We start from the raw sequence: 21,448 nt of genomic DNA on the forward strand, positions 1-21,448 counted from the left end.
ATTCATGTTAAACGTCACATATCTGCCCTTTCCTAGGTGCAATGAATGCACCATCGTTTTGCGTTTTGTGTTGAATACGGACGGTAGCTGTGCGTCACATACAGTCCAGTACACGACTAGCGAAACACTATGGAAGTTCGCGCAACCAGCGAGGAAACTACTGTATTTAATGCTTCCGCAACATTCAGATCTTATGTTTGGAAATCCTACGGCTTCGAAAAGAAAGACGGAAAGATTGATAAAAGCTCCGTAATTTGCAAAGAATGTCGCACTACGAAGCCATACAACGGCAGCACCATAAATATGCAGACCACTTAAAACGATGGCACCACATCACCGACAAGTTTCCCCCCGCCTCCCCGTCCAGTTCCTCGTTGGACACCGGAGAAACTCTTGGCAAACCAGGTCAGGATCAGAAAAAAATCGCCTCTTATTTTGGGGGTCCCCTTGCAGCTCACTGTGACCGCGCAAGGAAAAACTATATATGGATGAATTTTTTGGACATTTCATTTTGACACTCAGTGAGAGTGGTCTGTGTACGCTACAATACACACAGCAGCTTTGAGGCTGTGACTGCCACATTGTTTCAATTATATTTTTTTTCTGTCCTATGGAGATGGATATTTCATATAAGACACTCAGTGAGTAGTCTGTGTTTACACTACAGCAACAGCTGTGAGTCTCAGGTGCCAAATTGGTTACATTTTCTTTGCACAAAACTCAATTGTGAAAGGGCTTACATAAGTTGTTTTACACGTTCTACTCTTTAAAATGAATAAATTGGTCTACTTTTTGCAATACCATACTGAACTTTTTTTCTTTGCGTATTTGCATCATGTTTAATTGCACAATATCACAACAAATTGCACTGTATCGTATCGGATCGCATTGATTTGAACTAAATGTGTATCGTGTCGTATCACATCGTGTAGACGGTGAAACGTATCGCATCGTGTCGCCAGAAAATTCTATGTATCGATCAAGTATCGAATCGCTGGTAGTGCATCGAGATGTGTATCGAATCGTCCTCAGTGCTGAGATTCACATCTCTACTCTTGACTTTGCTTCTCCAATACTGTTTTGTTGCTTGTGAATTGAACACTCTTCCTCTTCAAGCCTCTTGTCACGTGTTTTGTCTTCCACACTGCTGCTGTCAGAGCTGTCTACTAAGCACAGGATGTCCAATCGTTATCGAACACTTCATCTGGATACCCCAGTGCCTCTCTCTCTCTCTCTTTACCAATGAATAAACCGGAAGTAATGCAAGTTATTTATGCTTTATGTTGGGCCCAGTACCAAATGACCCACTGACCAGTACCGGTTCACGGCCTGCTGCTCTAGATGATGGGACGGTGGAGCAGCTCTTTGAGCTCAGCAAAAGGGGATGTACTGTATTTTTGTCTATAAAATATGACGTTTCAACTTTGTAAGATGTTTTGTCCAGATTGTTATAAACATTCATTCATTTTCCGAACCGCTTCTATCCTCATTAGGGTCCTGGGGAGGGCTGGAGCCTATCCGAGCTGTCTTCGGGCAGTAGGCGTGGGACACCCTGAACTGGTTGCCAGCCAATCGCAGGGCATACAGAGACGAACAACCATCCGCGCTAACACTCACACCTAGGGACAATTTTGAGTGTTCAAACAGCCTGCCATGCATGTCTTTGGAATGTGGGAGGAAACCGGAGTGCCCGGAGAAAACCCACGCAGGCCCGGGGAGAACATGCAAACTCCACACCCGGTACCTCTGCACTGTGAAGTTGACGTGCTAACCACTGGACTACCGCCACCTATGGTATAGTATACAACTATAATGTTTTGGGTGTTGCCAGGATGCACATTTATAACTTTTTTTATTTATGCATTTGTGACTGATATACTATTGCTATAAGAAAAAAAATGAAGACTGAATTATTTTATACGTTTATATGGTATAATTTTGGGCAAGAGGAAATTGAAAGATCATTAACAGTTTAAAATAAACTGAGATGCTCTCAACCCAACTGGCCGAGCCCACCCTTGATGACGTTGGATCAACAAAACTATGAAACCTTAGATGACGTAAGCAAATTATGTGGCAACTACCGATGAGCCGAAAGTCCCGATAAGTGAGGATTTCAAATCATAAGAATCTCCTGATCTCTGCATGGATGGCCCCGAAATGAGCTGAGCAGCAGAAAGTTGACAAAAAAAATGTAAAAAGATGATTTTTCCAATAAAATGAGATTCAACTTGTGTTATTCATAACACATGAAGTTGATTTAAGATAAGCTCCAGCTATTTCCACAAAACTGGAATACCGGTACTTCAGATGAACACTTGTCCAATGGAGTAGCTTTGCTTTTTTTGTTTTCGATTTGGAATTCAGTGAATACATATGTGCACTACCGGTATAAACTACATGGCCATACTTAAGATTATAGTTCACCCTTTTGGATAGGACCAGAAGTCAAGCGGTCATACAGCACATATTTTAACGGGAGGAAATTAACGATGCTTTGACAAAGATTGCCTCTCTAACTGCTGTTAGTGTCTTAGCATTGGATCCTCCTCAGATTTCTGGTCAATTAATCATTATTCCAGACAAGAGAAATGGTGCTTCTGTCAGTCGCCTGCAGCCTTTTATGGTACTACAGCTTTAGTCCTCATCACTGCCCATCTCTAAAGGGTCAAAGTCAGGGTCGTCATCCTCCAAATCCAAGTCCTCGATGTCCTGGAACAACGATTCATCCACTTCAACATTGTTTCCAGCTGAAAAAGAGGAGAGGGCAGACGGCAGAAGTGACTTTCAACTACAAATACTGAGCGTATCAGTTTATCCTGCATTACCACATGGTCTTATGCCATTCCAAAACATGAAAAGTCACGTGACAAGGCCGTTGTAAGCCGAGGACCCTCCCCAATATTATGAATAAATATATTTTGACCAAGAATCAATATAACAGCAAATATTTCAACATTCATCTATTTGCCCATTTACCCAAGTGTGGATAGAAGAAATATATCATTTACACTTTATTTCTTCACCACATACCATAAATGCATTTTATTTTTTAGCTATATTGGTCTTGAAATGTTGTTCTTCAACTGAGGTTACTGTTGAAGTTTGACCTAACTCCCAACACTGCTCAGTAATTTTTCATGATAAGTTACGAAACTTAATTTAAAACAAGACTACACGTTACAACTATGAAATCAGCTTCTTTCATTCCGCTATTCCACAGAAACTTGAGTTCTATCTCGTCATCAACACATTTACCATCTTCGAGGAACTGGATGTCTGATGTGTCCAGATTACGGTCCGTCTCAAACAGTTGTTTGCCTGCGTAAAAACATGTGCCTTTAAATTTCAAGCATCAATGTCCAAACTTCAAATCTTTAACACTGTCATGAAAACTCAGCAGTTACTCCAGAGAATGTATCTTTGTGTACAACCTTTTTTTTTTTAATTTCGCGTCCATCACAACAACCCTTACCGAACTATACACGTGACGGTCATGAAGCTTGGCAACTTGCACAGCTTTGGTAACATTTGAACTCATTTAGGAAACATGAAGTCGAAGATAACGCAAATGTTTAAAGCAACACACTCCTTAAAATTCAATTTCCAGACTTGGATTGGGTCAGTGTGCATAAAGAATAAAAGTACAAATATCAATGCATCTAATTCTCCTGAAAAAAAGTTTTATCGAAATAACGACATATTTATTTGTCTATTGTGCTATAAAAATGCTGTATGGCAGTCACCTCCGTAATACATGTCTTTTTTCTTTCTCTTTCTCAAAGGAAGAATATGAAACCTGTGATGGTTAGGAGTGCCTTCTAAATTAAGGCATACAGCATTTATATAGCATAATAGACGTGGAAACGAGCCCAAAATGAACAGGAGTGTGTTACAGCAGGGAACACGTCAGTGATGTTCAATGTGGCAGCGAGTAGGGTATGTCATTATTATCGACACAAACCTTTTTTGGGGGAATCAGATGCCATTGAGATTTGCTTTTTTTTATGTTCATCCACACTGCCTAATAGAATGAAGGAAAATCAATTTGGTGTTGTGTGTTCTTTTAAATCTGTAAAAAGGTTATCTAAATATCTCATACGTTACTGTTTGGAGACTAATTTAATTACGCTACTTATAATGGTAAAGGGTCAAGACCAAAAGTCAACGTCTGGCTGCTGCAAGTGGAAGTTGAAACATTTACCAGTGAGTTTTGCTTTGCCCGATTGCTCCTCTTCCTTCTGTTTTTTCCTCCGTATTTCAGCCACTTCGAGTTCGAACTTGGCCTTCCATGCCAGGAAGTTCTCAATTGTTACCACTGTGCCCTGGAACGCCACCTGTCAAGCACATGTGCAGTAGCCTCATCATATTCAAATGAAGAGACCTCTTCCTCCTCCTCCTGGGCAATCAGCCCCCATCAGGGACTTGCCCCACCTCCCGGGTCCCACACCCTGTACAATTCTCGCTTGTGCCTCGCGAGGTTCACACCCAGTGCGTGCCCCGGAAGGGCCCTCGCCTGATTATTGTTGAAAGAGGGTTGTGGGGCGGCTACTCCCACTCCCGTCCGTTCCAGCGGGGTGAGCGCTGGACGTCTCACCTTCCGGTGAGATCCCAACTCCTTCCCTGCCGGCTGGAGGGGATTTAGCCACGTCTGGGGCCCATGAGCCCTAGCGCCCCCCCCCCCCTCGTGCCACTCGGAGGCATCCCACCACGCGAATTAAGAGACCTTCCATTGCACATCATCGTCATTCCAAATACTGTAGTGCTCTACGCTCTGCGGTTTATTGGAGTGCTGGTACCTTCTGGGCTCATACATACTCAGAGAGGCATGCTCAGTAAATTACACCAGATGTATTGTTCTGACATTGAGCCTTTTGAATACAATCACGCTCGCAGGTCCAGCAGACTGCATTTGCAAAGAGGCTAATCTCTTAACTCAAAATTATACTGCATAATCAAAAAAAGGTGAAGACACTCATTCTCAATACACACTTTTCATTTTATAAAAGTAAAAATAGGAGGACAACATATTTGGCCTCTGACTATGAAATGGCAAACTTTTAACAGGACCACATTTAAATATATGCATAAAGCCCTGCTGTTATTTATGATTTCATTTATATCGAACTGAGTTCCTGAAATTTAATTTAAGATAGTAGAAAACAAAATGATTTAAGAAAACAGAAAACATAAAAAACTAAATCATCTCAAGCTTTCATTCACCGACCAGGTATTTGTTTGAGCCAGTTGGGGGCGGTAGATACATAGGAGTGCAACTGGTCAGCCTGGTAACTCATCAGCCTCACTTTTAGCCAGGAAAAACAACTTTAGACGAAAAGATATAATGTTATACAGTGTAGTGCCCTGCTGGTACCTTCTCTGCTTCCTCCGCCTCCTTCTCTTTCCGCCGTTTCTCTTCTTCTCGTCTGTTCTTCATCAGGTCGACAATTTCATTGAGTTTCTCCTGCACGGCTGTGACCAGGGTAAAAATCATCACCATTCCCAGATTTTCTTCTGCCTGCAGAGAAAAAGAGAAGACAAACTCCCGTGTTGAAACTAACAACACTCGTAGAATGCAGTTCAACAACTATAAAGAGTTGACTGAATTATCTTATTTTCAAAATACCAGTGAAAGAGTACATTAACATATACTGCATAAATATATTTAGAGAGCTATATGAAAAGACAAGTCTTTGATTCGCTTTAATTAGGCCTTGTCATACAATCTGTATATTTTATTCCACAAGTTCATATATTGTTTTCCTATAACACTCAAAACATCCTAGACCGATTTTAAGGCAAGAAGGCGAGGAAGATATAAGCCAAATCAGGCATCAATTTCCATGGAAGATTTACACACAGTTGTGAAATTATGTTCAGACCTGTTGCTGCAGTAGTGTGAGGACGTCATCCATATCATTGTTTTCCAGGTTCTCTTGGGAGTGGACCTCCCAAAGTGGTGGTTCATCTGGGTATTTTTCAACATACGTAAACTTTAAAGTTGCTTCCACAGCTGCAAGGGGGAGCGCAAACCCATTATATAGAATCAGCATACATACCTTCTAATTGAATATATTGCCTAACAGTCAATAAAGGTTTTATAATGGCAAAAAGTTGACAATGGAACCCTGACACTTTCCTATAAATATAAAGATTGATTGGAAGACAACCAGTGACAGGGAAGAAACTTTGAAGCTCCCACTGTATTATCCATTTTATACCACCATCATCACAACCAGAACTTAATTGAAACATTTATATAAGGACAAGATAATTTTACAAAGGACAAAATGGTTTACTTCACTAACATCCACAACATACTTACTTTCACCATTTTCCCCCGCGTCTGACGTTACAGTGATAGTGAAGCTGATGGGGTCCTCTGAAAGCACTGCAATTGCATGAAATTTATTGATATGATGAAATCCCTCCAACCATGTTCTGAACCACTTTTCCTCATTAGAGATAATTCAGTCTATCCCAGTTGACAGAGTTCGTAGTGGGTACGTGATACTGTATACGTAACATGATGCTATAAGGTAACGTTAAAAAATAATAATCTATGTCATGGAATGCAATGTCAAAATGTAATTTAAAAACGCTTTTACGCGGATGGGTTTTCAAGATACCTAAACAAAAAAAACGTTAACGTTTTTTCCACCCGTCTATTGCTCGTGGTAAGTGTAAGCCGTCTGTCACTGGTAACATTAATGAATTCACACCTGTAAAAGAGTCTGGATATATAGACTCAATTGCTTCCAGTTCATTTTTTTGCTCTTCAGCGTAGTCTGTCATTTTCGCGTTGTTGCAGGTTATCTACCAGTTAGCAAAATCATCACCGCGGTGTTGCAGGCAGCCACCATCACATGCTGCGTGTTCCGGTAGTTCGATGACGATCGATTATATTTACCCCGTTAATTTTAAAAACGATCTAGAATCAGGGCAGCGTTTCACCATGTGATAATATTATGATTATAATTGTATATTTATACCTCATTCAATAATGTTCTTACGTGTTTTTTTTTTTGTGAAAGAAACAGGAATACTCATGTTTTCGATTATTTCTGTCTGCGAGTTGTCTTCTCGTTGTTATATAGCGGTTGGCAAGAAACGTTAAGATACATTATCGCCACCTCCTGGAAAGGAGTGGTATCCAGATATACCTATTAAACATACAGGTACTGTATTAAGAAAAAAACAAAACACGTTATCCATCCTACAAAGGCAGTTAAAAAATATAACTATGAGGGACAGAATCTAAAACAAAAATCCAGAAAATCACAGTTGGTGATTTTTAAATAATTCATTTGCATTTTATTGCATGATATAAATATTTGATACATCAGACAACCAGAACTACAAAATCATAGCTTTTCAGAAAACCCTAAAAATGGAATGTTTGTTGAACCACCCACACTGCATTTTCATCTGGAGCAAGTCATTTTCAGCTGTTTAAGATTGGTCAATAATTCATAAAAATGTATAAAGAAAGGAAATACCCAATAACACAGAATCGTGGAACTGCTCGTGAGGAGTAAACAGTTTGGACTAGGCTATTGACTAGCATATGTTTAGTTGTCCACTACAGGCACTTCACCGGTGAAAAGGCCCAAGATCACAAACAGTGAAAATTAGAAAGTATATAGACATTACTTCCAGAAAATGATGATTCCTGCATCACTCTGCACATTGTCACACACAGCTGTCATCGGGTGGTATTACTGCACAATTGTACCCTTAGACCGCATGTTTTTCCTTTTCTTTACAAATATATGTTCTTCCGGAGTCATTTTATGATCATAACAACAAGGGAAAGAAACTTTGTTGAATTTAGTCTCCTCCCTCAACCAATGTCATGTCCTAAGAGACATGAAATACAAAAATAATAGAGCGACCCGACACTCCTGAGTTTTAATTTTGTGTCAATTTATTCCTTGTAGAATGTCTCCCTCTGGCTTGCAAACCAGTTTTTTGTTTTTAAAAATGTGAAAGAAGACAACGTCCTCCCTTCATATTTGCAAGGATAAAAACAACAACAAAATAGACTCACCATGGACATGAACAGGAGGATTATTCGCATGACTTCGGAACGACATGTTATTAGGACTTAACCATACTGAAATGTTGATTTCACTTTGCTCTCTTCGTGAAGTTGTCATGAGCATTCGGACATTAAGAGGGATCTTGTCATGACGACGGTTTATCAGAGAAAAACCCAAAAGAGATCTTCTCCAATATTTAACCGAAAAAGTTTCTCCTCGCAGCTGTTTAAAAACACAGCCTTCATTAACATGGCTGACCTCATTAAAGCTCTGACTTTATTCAGAATTCGGTAGTTAGTGCCGGCAGTAAATGTCTGAAACTTGCTAAGGCCATGCCTATCGGGTCCTCTGATATACTGCTGTTAAGTAACACAGACTTTGATGCCCGGCTGGTGTGGAGGGAGAAGCTTCCAGCAACTTGAGAGATGTCTTTGTGGTGGGTTTCACGTTTTCATAGATTTGTTGAAGACTGTCCACACTATCAAAAGCCTGTCTGAGCTTCGGACCCAAAGCCTCTGACATTTTATCGAGAGCATACTTTGGCTGTTGGATAATTAACTTGTGCGCAACCCCTGAAAGTGTTGTTTTCAAGTTCTCCCTGGCCGGGATACACTTGGCTCCCACGCGGCCTAAAAAATCAATCATTTCCTCCTGCTCTTCATCATCAAGATCCTCCTTTAAAGCCTTGTTCACAAGATCCCGTTCTTCCTGGCTGATGTATGACAAAAACGACTCAAACAGCAAATCTGGTGTGACAGCGTTTTCCCCAAACAGCAGGGCGACCGTGAATGCTTTTACGAGCCTACAAGGGAAATAGCCGTGGTCCTGAAACCCTTTCATCAGGATGCGACCAACAGATTTCCATTCCTCTTCCTTCCTCTTGGGTGAGAGGATTGGGACTCTCATGTCCTGCCCTTCGGTCGCATAATCAAAAAACTCGGTCCAAAATGCAGAGTAAACATCTCGAGACATTACGGTGGCATCTGCACCGATCTCATTGATGTAAACGAATGTGAGAGGGCTGACTAGCAGATTAGGATCGATGAATTTGGAGATTAATTCATCCAGAAGGTTTGTTCTGTGAAGTTTTATGTTGATGTTGGTGATTTGACAGTTTGTGCGATCAAAGTTAGCATTGGCCGGGGTAGAAATGTCAGCAGAAGAAAAAGAAACACTGGATATTACAGCGTCATGCTGCTCACTGGTATTAGCGGTGGGGTCGCTTGGCCCGATGTGTCCTTCTTCTGGCCAGGTATGTCCTCCCTCTGGCTTAGTGAGGACAGAGTCTGTGAATTCCTTTAATGTTGTGCAGAGGTAGAACCTCAGCATTCCCATCTTGAGCACAGAATAAAGTTCCCCTACACTGACATCGTCATCCAATACCGCGTCTTCTTGAAAATCTAAAATATCGACGCAGAAGTCTTCTAATTTTCCCTTTCTAGAAGTCCCATTTGGAAAGAAAGGATCCAGTGCTATTTGTAAAATGTCCGCTTTTTTGGTGTCCTTTGACACATCAAGTCTGATTGTCCCACCTCCTTGATTCTTTCGTTGCTGTTTCCCCTCATGTATCCACCCCAGCTCTACTTTCCTTGTGAGTCGAAGAGCAAGCTTATTATTTCTCATATGTGGTCGGGAATGTGTGAAAGATGGCCCAGGCTCTCCCTCGTCGCGCTCCTCAGAGGCTTTACCACTGGCCATCTTTTGTCTTAGCTTTTGCAGTAGCGATTTCCTTTGAGTATCTTTCCCACCTTTTCTTTGATACACAGAACAAAATTTTCGAGTGGCTATCCTGTCCCCGTAGGCGGAAATATACGCAGCCAAGGCGGTCGTCCATCAAGTCAATAACGGAGAAGTCTATCTGCAACACCAAGCAAAATGTGGTTATCAAGTCATTGAAAATGGTCGACTGCAAACTTGCAATAGCTTAAACATTGCGAAAGCTGGATGTACAAAATGTATGTTGCGAAGGCAATTGAAGTTGTCTCACACGCAATCGTTTTCTTTTTTTATAACAACATTTGGCTGCTGTGAAATCATGGATAACTTGGTCACACAATTGAAGATATAGGCCATATTGTTCAAAGCCTTCTTTGTTTTGCATATTTAACCATGGCGAGGTTAACTAGGGATGTCCCGATCATACTTTTTTTAATCACCCAAGTATGAAATCTGAGTCTTTGGTTTTAAGTATCTGCCAATACAGAGTCCCGATATGATACATATAAGGATTGAGAAAAAAGTGCATCTGATTTTTTGAAAATATAATATACAGACATGTATATACATCAATTTGTATGTTCTGTGTTGTTTTATTTGTATTATGTGGACCATTCGAAAAAAATCAATGCCAATTGTTTTTAGTAACACTCTCAAAATACACTCGTTTTATTTGTTTTCAGTTCTTTTTATTCAGCGCTAAATTTGATGATACACATATTGAACAGCTCAAAATATGTATCCCCCCCCCCCGTGTCATTGTTCTTGTTCTGAAACTCTGGGTTTGTAGCATTAAAATGATCAAACACAGTAACTATAGCCACAGCATTTATGTAAATTGAATGTGTAACTTTAAACCTTATGCATATGAAGGTGGAGGACACTTTACATTTTGGTGAGCTCACCTATAGAATGACGGCATTCTCTGATAGAGTTCATTTGATTGATCCAATGCTAAACAATACATTTACATCGTTATTTAGAGGCTTATACGGGCTAAAATGAAGACTCCATGCAGCTATGTAGTTCTTGTTGGGTACGTGCGTGACTTCTCTTATCCAGAAACACCGCTATCGATTCATCACCGTGTTAAATGCAACCAGTGGGGAAGAAGCTTGCTTGGCACCAAATCATTTACAATCGTTACACTTCTATTTGAAGTGAAGTGAGGTCATTTGGACGTGCCAAACCTGTCATGAACCTGACGGTCGCTCTCTCAATGCTTTGATGATGCTGTTTTATGAGGAGGCTTCTTTATATCAGGAAAGACAAGACGTATCTAGCAATATCTTTCGGCTTGCCTTTCCCTCCAAGCAATCTATGAAATCAACCCCACCACTCTGTGTCTGCCTGCAGGGGGGCTGAGCGCAGGGGAGGAGACCTGTCTGTGGCTGTGTGTGTGTGCATGTGGGTATGTGGGAATGTGTGTGTGTGTGTGTGTGTGTGTGTGTGTGTGCGTGTGTGTGTGTGTGTGCGCGCGCGCCTGCAGCTGTTTTAGTGTCACTCACAACACCACTACTAAATAAAAACATCACTAAAACAAAGAAAAGAGAAACGAACATCGTGTAATATAAAACTAGGCTATTATTGTCTTGCACATACAACTGTATTTGGCAAGATATTTGCATATATCTTATTTTGCATGTGTAGAAATGTGGAGTATTTTGTATCTTTTTGATCTTTAATGTTTAGAAAATGAATAAAATCGATCTTTTTCATCCGATACCAGATCAGGTGAAAATCACATGATCGTCCCCCCATTATCACATTATTATTTGTCAATTCCTGGGAACAAATTTCTATTATGGAAATAAGTGTGAGTGACATGCACATTCTGAAAATGTGTGGACATTTCTGTACTTGTAAAACAGGATTCAGACGATATGGGTATCATAAACATGGCATTTCACCTCTGTATATTCAAAGAGGATATTCAAGTGTCTAAAGCGGAGCAAAGGTGAATGGAGCTAAATGAATCTTCAGGCAACCTACTTTGTCATCTCGTAGTTTGACTATGTTCTCCTCGCAAATATTGCGATGTCTCAAGAAAGTACAAAGTGCCTCCATTCCCCTCTCCATCTCCTCAGATTTGTGTGCTGATGACCACTGTGAATCTAGAAAACAGACATTCAGGAATCATGAGTGTTGTGAAATTGCATTTTGCATTTTGTCCTAGAAAGCAAGATTTTATTGGACGACTAAATAGAAATAATAGACAGAGACGTGAATATTTTTAACTCCTGAAAAAGGCATATGATTGCATTCAAATACGAAACAGCGGAAAAACAAACTGAAAATATCCCTAGCAAGAATTGTACAGATCAAAAGTTAAAATGTCATTTCAGGGCAATTTTATTTTGTTTTTTCAGAACAGGTTTTGCCTGAAAAGTGGATCACGTCACTGTAACACTTTATCTTCACTCACTCACAAAGATCTACAGTACACAGCAATCTACTGTGAGGGTGAATTTGCAACATTGTCTATTGTTGACGTCCTAGTTTCAGGCCTAAAGAAAGTCATTTGATCAAGTTTTGTGTGTTTTAAACTTGCATTCGGACTGTGAGCGCCAACAGTTCCAAGGGGTTCTGTGCTCGCCGCAACACGCTTTGCATTTCTTTAGATGGTGTGGGTCACTGATCTGAATACAAAATGAGAAACACCAGCACGCTCTAACTTCCTACGTATCATATACATTGGCGGGGCAACATTTCCATCGAAAGCAATGCATTAAAATTAAGTCACAACATGTTTTATTATCAGTTGATTTTCACAAGGTTTCTCCTGGAACCACCACCTGAACCCCGCAACACTAACATTGGGTGATTTTCACCCACACAGTTCTTGTGATTTTCATTGTGTTGCTGCTGACTGAGTTGCATGGGCCCTTGGGTAGTTTCAGGGTGCTCACTGATGTCATGAATGGAATGGTTGATTCCGTTCCTCTCATCAATTTTTTTTTCAAGAGCCATGTGTTCAAGTGAGTTTTACCTGACAATAGTGATAGAGTGCAGCATTTGTTTGTGGGTGGATTTTACACAATGAGTTTATGTGAAATGAGTGTGCAAATGTATTTGAGTTTATGTGTTCGGGCGCACTTTGCTGGAAACCAGCATTCAGACCAGCCACATTCTCTGGGCCATTTCATATACAGCTCTCACCCTGTCACAGGCTTGGTTACCCTGGCATGCTACACCAAGTGAGTTACGTGTAGTTAATGTGACTTTATATCTCCAATCGTAAACGATTCAGATTCTTCATTTGGTGGTGGAGAGAGGGTCTTATGCACTCAAATGATTTCTCGGGTCTTCCATGGTAAACAGGTACTCTGGGTGATGGGTAAGAAGCCCCGAGTGATGGTAAAGGTGATGAACCCAGAGGAACACTAATTATCCCAAGGGATTGCTCCACTGTCAAGGGACGGGAAATCAAGGCAAAAATCCTTTAAGACTTTTAAGAGACAAAAAGATTTAGCGTTTTCTGTGAGCAGAGAAAAGCCATCATTTGGCGTTTTAAGAATTCCCCATGCATCCTAGTTTTTAATGCTGAAAATGTAGTCATCATACGAAGAGTCCGACGGCACTTGGTGCACACGTTAAGAGTTGACGGGAAAAGGGCTTTTCGACCGAGGGCAAATGGAACGTCGCATTAGCATTTGGCAGACGTTTACAAAAGTTGGCAGAATGGAAATCGTGAAATGCAGAAAACCATACGAAATACGAATAAAAATGTTTCATTACTTACTTACTTAATTTTCGCTGTCATCATTTCTCCCGCACACCCATTGCCGCCATGAGTTCCTGTTATTACTCCATTGTAAACAGCTCGGGAAAGGTGGGACATTCAGTATAACACTAAGAGCTGGTTGGTCGATACTCCAATAGGTACACGCCTACCAAACGTTTGTTTTGACCCATCACGTCAACGGATGAAAATGTCGTCACCGGCATGTCCCTTGTTTTGAGTAGCTGAGTCCTGTCATCGCGATGATTGGCATATGCATCGTGGCGTTGAGTGACAGATGTCCCTTGGTAATGTAAATATACGGATAAAGGGCGTTATGTATTGATAAGCAATAGCAGCGTCATGCATTTGTCCATCGGTTTTGCCATTTTTTTAAATTTTAAATTATGTTTGGTTTGTTTGTTTCCCCCGCCCTTGACGCTTGCTGTTTTCGTCAGAGCCGTATATCCCGCCGCCAAACACATTGTTGCTTGGGCTGCACAACCGGTGGAGCAAATCAGTTGGCTTGGGACAATACTGCGAGATTTCTGCTTGAAGGCAACGTTAAAACACAATTACTTCAACACAAATGGAAGAGATTGCAGAGGATTTAAATATGGTGACTAATGACGGCCCTGGACCCGCTGCAGTTTGCCTATCAGCCTGACGACATTATCTACCTCCTCCACTCAGTGCTGTCACACTTGGAGAAGGCTGGGAGCACTGTGAGAATCATGTTCTTTGATTTCTCCAGTGCAGAGCTGTGAGTCGGACAGGCTTCTCTGCAGCACCGGAGCGCCGCAGGGGACTATTCTGGCTCCATTCCTGTTCATCCTCTACACCTCGGACTTCAGACACGCCACTCCAAACTGCCACCTTCAGAAGTTCTCCGATGACTCTGCGATTGTTGGCCTCATTACAGAGGGAGACGATCGGGAGTACAGGGGACTGACGAAGGACTTTGTGGACTGGTGCCAGCAGAATCTCCTCCAGATCAACCCTAGGAAAACTAAGGAGTTGGTTGTGGATTTCTGCAGGAAACAGTCCTCACCAGCACCGATGAACATCCAGGGTATGGACATAGAGAGGGTGACCTCCTACACGTACCTAGGTGTTCTTCTGAACAACAAACTGGACTGGTCTACAAACACGGACACCCTGATTAGGAAAGGACAGAGCCGGCTCTTCCTTCTCAGGAAACTGAGGTCTTTTGGGGTTCAGGGGTCGCTCCTTAAGACGTTCTATAACTCGGTGGTGGCCTCGGCCATCCATTATGGCATTGTCTGCTGGTCAGGCAGCATCTCAGCCCGGGACAGAAAGAGACTGGAGCAACTGGTCAGGAAGGCCAGTTCTGTCCTGGGCTGCTCCCTTGACACTCTGGAGGAGGTGGGCAACAGAAGGATGCTAACTAAGCTAAAAGCTATGATGGACAGTCCCTCCCACCCTCTCCAGTCCGCCCTGACAGCACTCGGTAGCTCCTTCAGCCAGAGACTGTTACACCCACGATGTAAGAAGGAGAGATACCGACGCTCGTTCCTACCGACTGCTGTAAGGCTGCTGAATAGAAATAACAACAATAATAATAATAATTAAATGATGTGATGTGTGTGATGTGAAAAACAATTGTAAATAGCACTGCGATTTATCCATTTTGTATTTATATTGCACTTAATTGAATGGTGTTTGTTTTTTCTTCTTTCTATACAATACAATACAATACAATACATGCTGATTTATATAGCGCTTTCACAACAGCGGCAGCTGTAACAAAGCGCTTTACAAAACAGTAAACATCAAGTAAAACAATAAACACAACACATAACATAAAACACGGACAGTCGTGCAGTCCTAACCACTTTTCGGTCACACGCTTTGTTGTTTGAAGCGGTTTGAGATGAAAGAGGAGAGAATCAAAGTGTCCTTTAACCAGTGGATCAGAGACGTCATGCTCAAAATGTGCACACGTCGGCTACAAGCTAAGTTTCAAAGTCAACAAGAAGCTGTAGCATCCATTGACGAAAAAAGAGATTGGTTCACTTCTCCTGTCCCATGGAAATCCACTTCAATTCCAAGCGGCGACTCACGGTTCCAAATACGCATCGGCGCTCTTCGCCAACGCTCCTCTCTCCTCATCCTCAACTTCAGCGGCCATCCATCCAGCCGCACCAACGCCGACTGTCCAACAGCGCTGACATAGCCACTGAACAAATCGGGGTTGTGAAAAATGCTGCCCATTACTGGCGCAAAAAACACAAGCGCCCCAGGTCTGTCCAGCACCGACAGTCAATGGCGCCGACATTCCTCCCAATCAAAATCTGTGCTGGTACAGGCGTGCTGCCGAGAAGGCGCAACCACCAAGCACAGATACTGCTCCTTTGACGAATGTCGTGGCCAAAAAGCGCTGAAAACAGCTACCCACATTCTTGCTGCTGGAGGCTGTAAATTTCCCCAGTGTGGGACAAATAAAGGAGATCTTAATCTTAATTCTGCACATCCCCAATCTCCTGAGGTTTGCTCACACACGATATAGTATTCACTTCTCTATCGACTCCTAAGCCATTTCTATCGCATACAATTCTATTGGAGCCCCACTCATCCTATAGAAAAGTATTACAACAAAATCTACACACGATCCCTGTAGTTATTCTGCCCCTGCACATAACATTAATTTCTAAGAAACCCCAATTACTTTCTACGTTTAATTTCTAGCAATTTCCAATCTAATATTAGAGGTTCTAGCATCAGGGGCCACAGACCATAATATTGTTCATCAAAAGTCAAACTCTTGCACACCCATTTCTGTTGCAACCTTCCAGCAGGTTGTCGGCAGAGTTTTTTCTTTTTTTTTATCTGCTTGCTGGATATATGGCTTTGGATGTGTGGTTTGTCTTTCCAAGCATTCATTTTCCGCAACTACCATGTGAGGCCACTTGCCACAAATTCACCTCCTAGCTCAGGGGTGCCCAACCAGAAAATCACGATTGACTGGTAGTCCGCGGACTGGTCCCAAGTCGATCGCTGGGGATTTAGGGAGAAATGGAAAAAAAATGATTTGTGTGTCTGGATGCGTATTATTACGTTTATATATTTTTGTGTTCATGTACATTGCACCCTAAGAATCTGATCTGTTTTACTTTCATAAAAAAATATTAAAAATAAAAGAACTGTGTGAGTGGCATGGTGGTCAATTGGTTAGCACAATGGCCTCACAGTGCAGAGGTGGAGGGTTCAATTCCATGCTCACACGTTATTCCAATCCAAACACGAGTTATAACAGTGAGGTCTTTTGATTAGCTTACAATACAATACAATAAATGCTGATTTATATAGCACTTTCACAACAGCGACAGCTGTAACAAAGCGCTTAACAAAACAGTTAACATAAAGAAAAATAATAAACACAACACATAACATAAAACGCGGACAGTCGTGCAGTCCTAACCACTTTTCCGTCACACACTTTGTTGTTTGAAGCAGTTTAGATGAAAGAGGAGAGAATGAAAGCTTAGAACCGTATCGGTTAACACATGCATTGACCACATTTTATAACTTGTGTTTCAAACATTGAATTTATTACACTTAACAACTTTGAGAATCCTAGAACAAAAATCCAGTTATATTTACACAAAAGAAGCTTTTTCCTGCATTTACTCATGTGGATGTACCAAAACATGTTTAACTACTTTAAATACTAAGCATGTGACTAATGATGGGTTTCACCTTTAAGATTAAGCGTTCTTATCCAGAGGTCACAAAATCATTGTCTTCAACACTTGAATGTATCCACCATATCAAAATATTGCATCCAAATTTGGAATGGTCAAAGAAAAACCAAGGTATTGTCAAAGAGTAAGTCAAGTCAAGTCAACAAGTCAAGTCAACAAGTCAAGTCAACAGTATTTATAGAGCACTTTCAAACAGCCATCGCAGCATACGCTGCACATGGAGCAATTTAACATGCACAATAAACAGTAAGACAAATTGGTAATAAAGGCGGTAGAAAGCACCAAGCAGTAAAATCATGCTGAGTCGAACGCCAAAGAATACAAGTGAGTTTTGAGGAGGGCTTTGAAGATGGGCAGCGAGGAGGCTTGCCGAATGTTCAGTGGGAGGTCATTCCAGAGAGGTAAGTGAATATTATTCACAACATATTCAGTTTTCTAACATGTTATTTGTATATGTGCAGTTCCAAAGTATGGATTTTATAAAATTATATAGTAGAAGGCATTAAAAGTAACAAGGCAGTAAAACGGAGTGGTTGTCCCCTTCACTAATTCTGCAACAGTCTCCACACTCTGCTCTGTCATTGCACCCTCCTTACAATAAAAAATAAAAAAACAAAAAAACTATTTCATTTCAATTCCATTCTCCAAGTCCATGACAGGTCTCTTCTCTGGTGCAAAGTCCCTGTCTACTCTCTCTACATAACGTTGCAGAGTACTGTAATATTGTTCACTCCTTGAGAAAGTGTAGAGTGCAGAAATCTCCTCCCAGGCCTTGTGATTGGGAAAAGGAAATGGATCGGGATCCTTGTTCTCAAAGAAACTTTGTAGGTTTCTTTCAGCCAGTTTGGAGGCATACTCCAGAGCGTAGGCATCAAAATGCTCCTTTTCTTTGTCCATATAGCGTTTCCAGAACGTGAGCTGCAGGAAACTAACATTTGAACGGCAGTTAGTGTAGCAGGTACCAAGAAGCCCAAACGTGGCTGCGATGATGATGATGCACCAGCCAAGAATCTGCACACAGGTACCAAAACAAAATGATATTCAACACATACCAGGTACTTATGACTTTCAACTTTTATCATCCCCCTTCACTGATGAGGTTGAAGAATATTGACATCAAAGAAAGCAAATATACATGGGTGTTGCCCATGATTGTGCATCATTGTAGTCTGTGAAACACCAATATGAATCTCTAATAATAGCAAGTATAATAATAGGTTAAAATGGAAGGTATCATACAGGGGTTTTCATATATGTTTGTGTAACAATTGGAGGCGCCATTACCGGTACATTTGATTATATGTAACTCCAAGCATAAAAAAATGGTGGAGCATCATGTTTGTTGTCTTTATCCATCTGTTTGTGAGTTAGAAGACTATACAGTACTCTGGTTGCTTGATACAACACTAGATGTAGCCCAAAACGTTTACTGTACATCGGTGGATTGCATTTCATTTTCAATTAGCCATCATCCCAAAATTGAAAGACGAAGTACACACTGGGCAGCCAATACCCATTTCAATCTAATTTAATTTTGTGATTATTTTAACATGAGCGTGAAAGGCAGAATACATCCTGAACTGCGGGTTGCTAGCCAATCAAAGGGCACAAATAGAGGAACAACCATTCACACCCACCTTAACCCCGAAGGACAATTATGAGTCTCCAATGGGCCTTTCAGATAATATAAACTGACTGAGAATTGGGGCTTAAATGGCCGTTACATGTTCATGTTTTGCCAAAGTTGCAATATGAAATCTTCTAAAGTGGAGCAAAGATAACATTTTAGGACTAGTCACTGATGTTGTGGTGGTCCACACATCGGACTTGTGTGGGGCCAACGTGGGATTGGTTCCCACTCAGTAAGGGTGTGAATGTGGGTGTAACTGGTTGTTTGTCTCTTTATGTGCCTGGGGACCAGTTCAGGGCGTAGCCTGCCTTCCGCCCAAAGTAAGCTGCGATCGGCTCCAGCAACTCCCCGCGACCCTGATCAGGAAGAGTGGCATTCAAAATGGATGGATAGATGGACATTTTATGACCCAACTTAAGCCTGGAGATTTCTACTTTGTCTACATAAAATTCATTAATATACCAATAATTGTCTTCTCAAAAGTTTGAAAAGCACATTTCCGAGCAGGGCCCGCTTTTCTTATTCCATATTGACGACTCAGAGTTCAGGCTTCTCAAATCGTGTCTTCATTTGCAAATTTTTCGCAAACAAGCACTTTCTGCAAACAAGCACAGTCTTGTTCTCATCGTAGAAGTCGAAGCATGACGAATCAGCAAATCAGATGGGATTGAGTATTACCCCCGTTTTTGTGTGGATTCACTCTTCCTTCCACAGCCCAAAAACATGTGCATCCGGTTCACTGAATACAATCCGTAAGTGTAAATTAGGGTGTGAATGTTTATCTTTTAGGAAACTGTGTATGTCAGGCATTGGTTAGGTCAGGTCCAAGGTGTACCCTGCCTCTCATCCCAATGGAGAGCCAGACTACAGACTGTTTATTACAAAGCGAGAGAGAATATACCGGCAGGTGTAACAAGAGCCAACATTTCTAAATTACGTGTTGGGGCTTGTTTCTGTCGGGTGCCTCCGGCACCGTGGAAAATATAATACGCACATAGTACACATCACAAACGATGGATGAAAATTAGTCGAAGAAATGACAAAATTCCCTTACCTGAGATTGGGCCCTGAACATCAGCAGCAGATCCATGCGCTCCTCCTCAGATAACTTGGACCTGCCACAGGGAACTCTGGCTAGCTCCTCTCGACACTTCATGGTCTTGTTTTTACAGAAGAGGTCCACCACCAGGTTTTCGTCGAGACCACTGACAGCACACTCATAAAAAGTTCCATTGAGCAGGGCCACGGAAAGCCACATTATAGGAGCTACACAAGCCCCTGTAAAGATGCTTAGAAACACTCTGAAGCATCCAAAGCATCTTCCGCGGGGACAAAGCTTCATGGGATTCAGGCAGCACCCAGTGTAAAGCCTCCACAATCTGGCGCTGAAGAACAGACCCAAGACAAGGAGCACAGCTGCAGGTCCAAGCAGGAATGTGAGCCCATAGGCAAAGTTCTGGTCATGGTTGCAGGGACACTGAAAGGAGACCATGGAGAAGATTCGCTCCCCGCCTATTGTCATGAGAGCCATAAAACTGTAGCCAATTGTGGCTTTCTGGTTCATGAAGAAACGCAGGACAGTCTGGAATTTATCCATGGTACCAGTGGGGTTGTAGATGCGCTCCAAATGTAACAAACCAGAAAACAGAGACGGCAGAATGAAAAAAATGGACGAGCAAGTGATACAAGCATGTGCTAGGTCTGTTACAGCTGAAGACAAAAACCGTGCCCCTCCCTTAGGTTTGTGCGCTTCCCTTCTGACTCCTCCCTCTGTCCCTCAGCTACTCCTACCCACTTCTGGGTTTTTCATTCCACAAATCTAGTCTTTATCCAAAGGGAAGTCACAAAATACAGTAGCCATTTGTAAAACAGAGGCTGCAATTGTGTGTTAAGAATGAATACCACTTCCCTTTGTTTTTGTCTGTACTCTTCAGTTGCAACTGTACCATGAAAATCCTGCATATCCAGTTTTGCTGATGAGCAACCCAAGTCTCTTGATAGTAATGCAGCTTTGTAAGCGGAGCCTTGCTTTTACTGTAATGCCCTGATCACGTTAAAGGTAAACACACGGAAAGCGCTCAATCCAACCAGTCTAATCTTACAGTTTGTATTCCTATTTCAAGTTAAACAATCAGTTTCAGTCAGGATATATACTGCTCCCTGCTACCACAACCCACAGTTGAAAGTCAAAATTCAAACCATCATATGATGATGAAATCCTCCATTTGGACAAGGCATGCAAGAAAAAGAGTCTCACAAACAACAAATCATGCAGAATGACAATACTTCTTCTATTCAATGTTTCCATACAGAACATACCATTGTGATTGCAACACAGCCGGCCATCAGCAGCAGCTCAGCAGAATGAAGATGGACTCACATCCTCTCAGTGGTTGTCTGTTCCAAGCCTCACAACAGCGACTACTCAGACAAAGTGCCTTGTAAAAGCCTGCTAATGTGAAATCCCAGCAAGACATTAACTATGCATAATCCATCATAGGATATACAGTATTACTTTTGGCACAAACACTCATTGGACTTAATCCACTTAATGCCACGGATGCCAAGTAGTTCAGAAATACAGTAGTTTTTTTGTTTTAATCAACAATTGGCT

At 41.6% G+C, this 21,448-nt stretch overlaps 3 protein-coding genes and 3 long non-coding RNA genes across 7 annotated transcripts; 2 read left to right on the plus strand and 4 right to left on the minus strand.

The window, feature by feature from the left end:
• The first annotated feature begins 82 nt into the window (after nt 1-82).
• Nucleotides 83-1,957, plus strand: LOC127601400 (uncharacterized). Its single transcript, XR_007962547.1, has 2 exons — nt 83-1,386; nt 1,494-1,957. It is a non-coding gene; the product is annotated as an uncharacterized LOC127601400 (long non-coding RNA).
• rwdd1 (RWD domain containing 1) lies at nt 1,836-6,910 on the minus strand. The gene is made up of 7 exons (XM_052066599.1): nt 6,723-6,910; nt 6,326-6,391; nt 5,883-6,013; nt 5,375-5,518; nt 4,205-4,337; nt 3,259-3,321; nt 1,836-2,750 (listed from the first exon to the last, which is right to left on the minus strand). The coding sequence occupies exons 1-7, from the start codon at nt 6,793-6,795 to the stop codon at nt 2,638-2,640; spliced, it is 723 nt and encodes a 240-aa protein (XP_051922559.1). The 5' UTR covers nt 6,796-6,910; the 3' UTR covers nt 1,836-2,637.
• Nucleotides 6,911-7,290: 380 nt separating this feature from the next.
• Nucleotides 7,291-13,639, minus strand: LOC127601386 (uncharacterized). 2 transcript variants are annotated; one of them, XM_052066585.1, is made up of 3 exons: nt 13,501-13,639; nt 11,751-11,872; nt 7,291-9,900 (listed from the first exon to the last, which is right to left on the minus strand). In XM_052066585.1, exon 3 carries the CDS (start codon nt 9,738-9,740, stop codon nt 8,379-8,381), a length of 1,362 nt encoding a protein of 453 aa, XP_051922545.1. In that variant the 5' UTR covers nt 9,741-9,900; nt 11,751-11,872; nt 13,501-13,639; the 3' UTR covers nt 7,291-8,378. The 2 variants fall into 2 exon arrangements, with proteins under 2 accessions (XP_051922545.1, XP_051922546.1); XM_052066586.1 differs by having other exon boundaries at nt 13,497-13,621.
• Nucleotides 13,640-17,029: 3,390 nt separating this feature from the next.
• On the minus strand, nt 17,030-17,328 carry LOC127601404 (uncharacterized). Its single transcript, XR_007962551.1, has 2 exons — nt 17,151-17,328; nt 17,030-17,120 (listed from the first exon to the last, which is right to left on the minus strand). It is a non-coding gene; the product is annotated as an uncharacterized LOC127601404 (long non-coding RNA).
• On the plus strand, nt 17,197-17,763 carry LOC127601403 (uncharacterized). Its single transcript, XR_007962550.1, has 2 exons — nt 17,197-17,328; nt 17,602-17,763. It is a non-coding gene; the product is annotated as an uncharacterized LOC127601403 (long non-coding RNA).
• Nucleotides 17,603-21,235, minus strand: calhm5.1 (calcium homeostasis modulator family member 5, tandem duplicate 1). The gene is made up of 2 exons (XM_052066598.1): nt 19,889-21,235; nt 17,603-18,215 (listed from the first exon to the last, which is right to left on the minus strand). Exons 1-2 carry the CDS (start codon nt 20,429-20,431, stop codon nt 17,826-17,828), a joined length of 933 nt encoding a protein of 310 aa, XP_051922558.1. The 5' UTR covers nt 20,432-21,235; the 3' UTR covers nt 17,603-17,825.
• Nucleotides 21,236-21,448: the final 213 nt, after the last annotated feature.

The sequence above is a fragment of the Hippocampus zosterae genome, chromosome 5 (assembly GCF_025434085.1).
Source record: "Hippocampus zosterae strain Florida chromosome 5, ASM2543408v3, whole genome shotgun sequence".
NCBI classification, from domain to species: Eukaryota; Metazoa; Chordata; class Actinopteri; order Syngnathiformes; family Syngnathidae; genus Hippocampus; species Hippocampus zosterae.

Excerpts from the sequence above, each read along its gene's own strand:
- rwdd1 (XM_052066599.1), bottom strand. The coding sequence starts at position 6,795 with ATGACAGACTACGCTGAAGAGCAAAAAAATGAACTGGAAGCAATTGAG. Across the intron at positions 3,322-4,204 it reads GGGCAAAGCAAAACTCACTG|GCAAACAACTGTTTGAGACG; the intron begins GTAAATGTTTCA and ends GTTTTTACGCAG. Across the intron at positions 2,751-3,258 it reads CATCCAGTTCCTCGAAGATG|CTGGAAACAATGTTGAAGTG; the intron begins GTAAATGTGTTG and ends CCTCTTTTTCAG.
- LOC127601386 (XM_052066585.1), bottom strand. The coding sequence starts at position 9,740 with ATGGCCAGTGGTAAAGCCTCTGAGGAGCGCGACGAGGGAGAGCCTGGG.
- calhm5.1 (XM_052066598.1), bottom strand. The coding sequence starts at position 20,431 with ATGGATAAATTCCAGACTGTCCTGCGTTTCTTCATGAACCAGAAAGCC. Across the intron at positions 18,216-19,888 it reads TGTTCAGGGCCCAATCTCAG|ATTCTTGGCTGGTGCATCAT; the intron begins GTAAGGGAATTT and ends ACCTGTGTGCAG.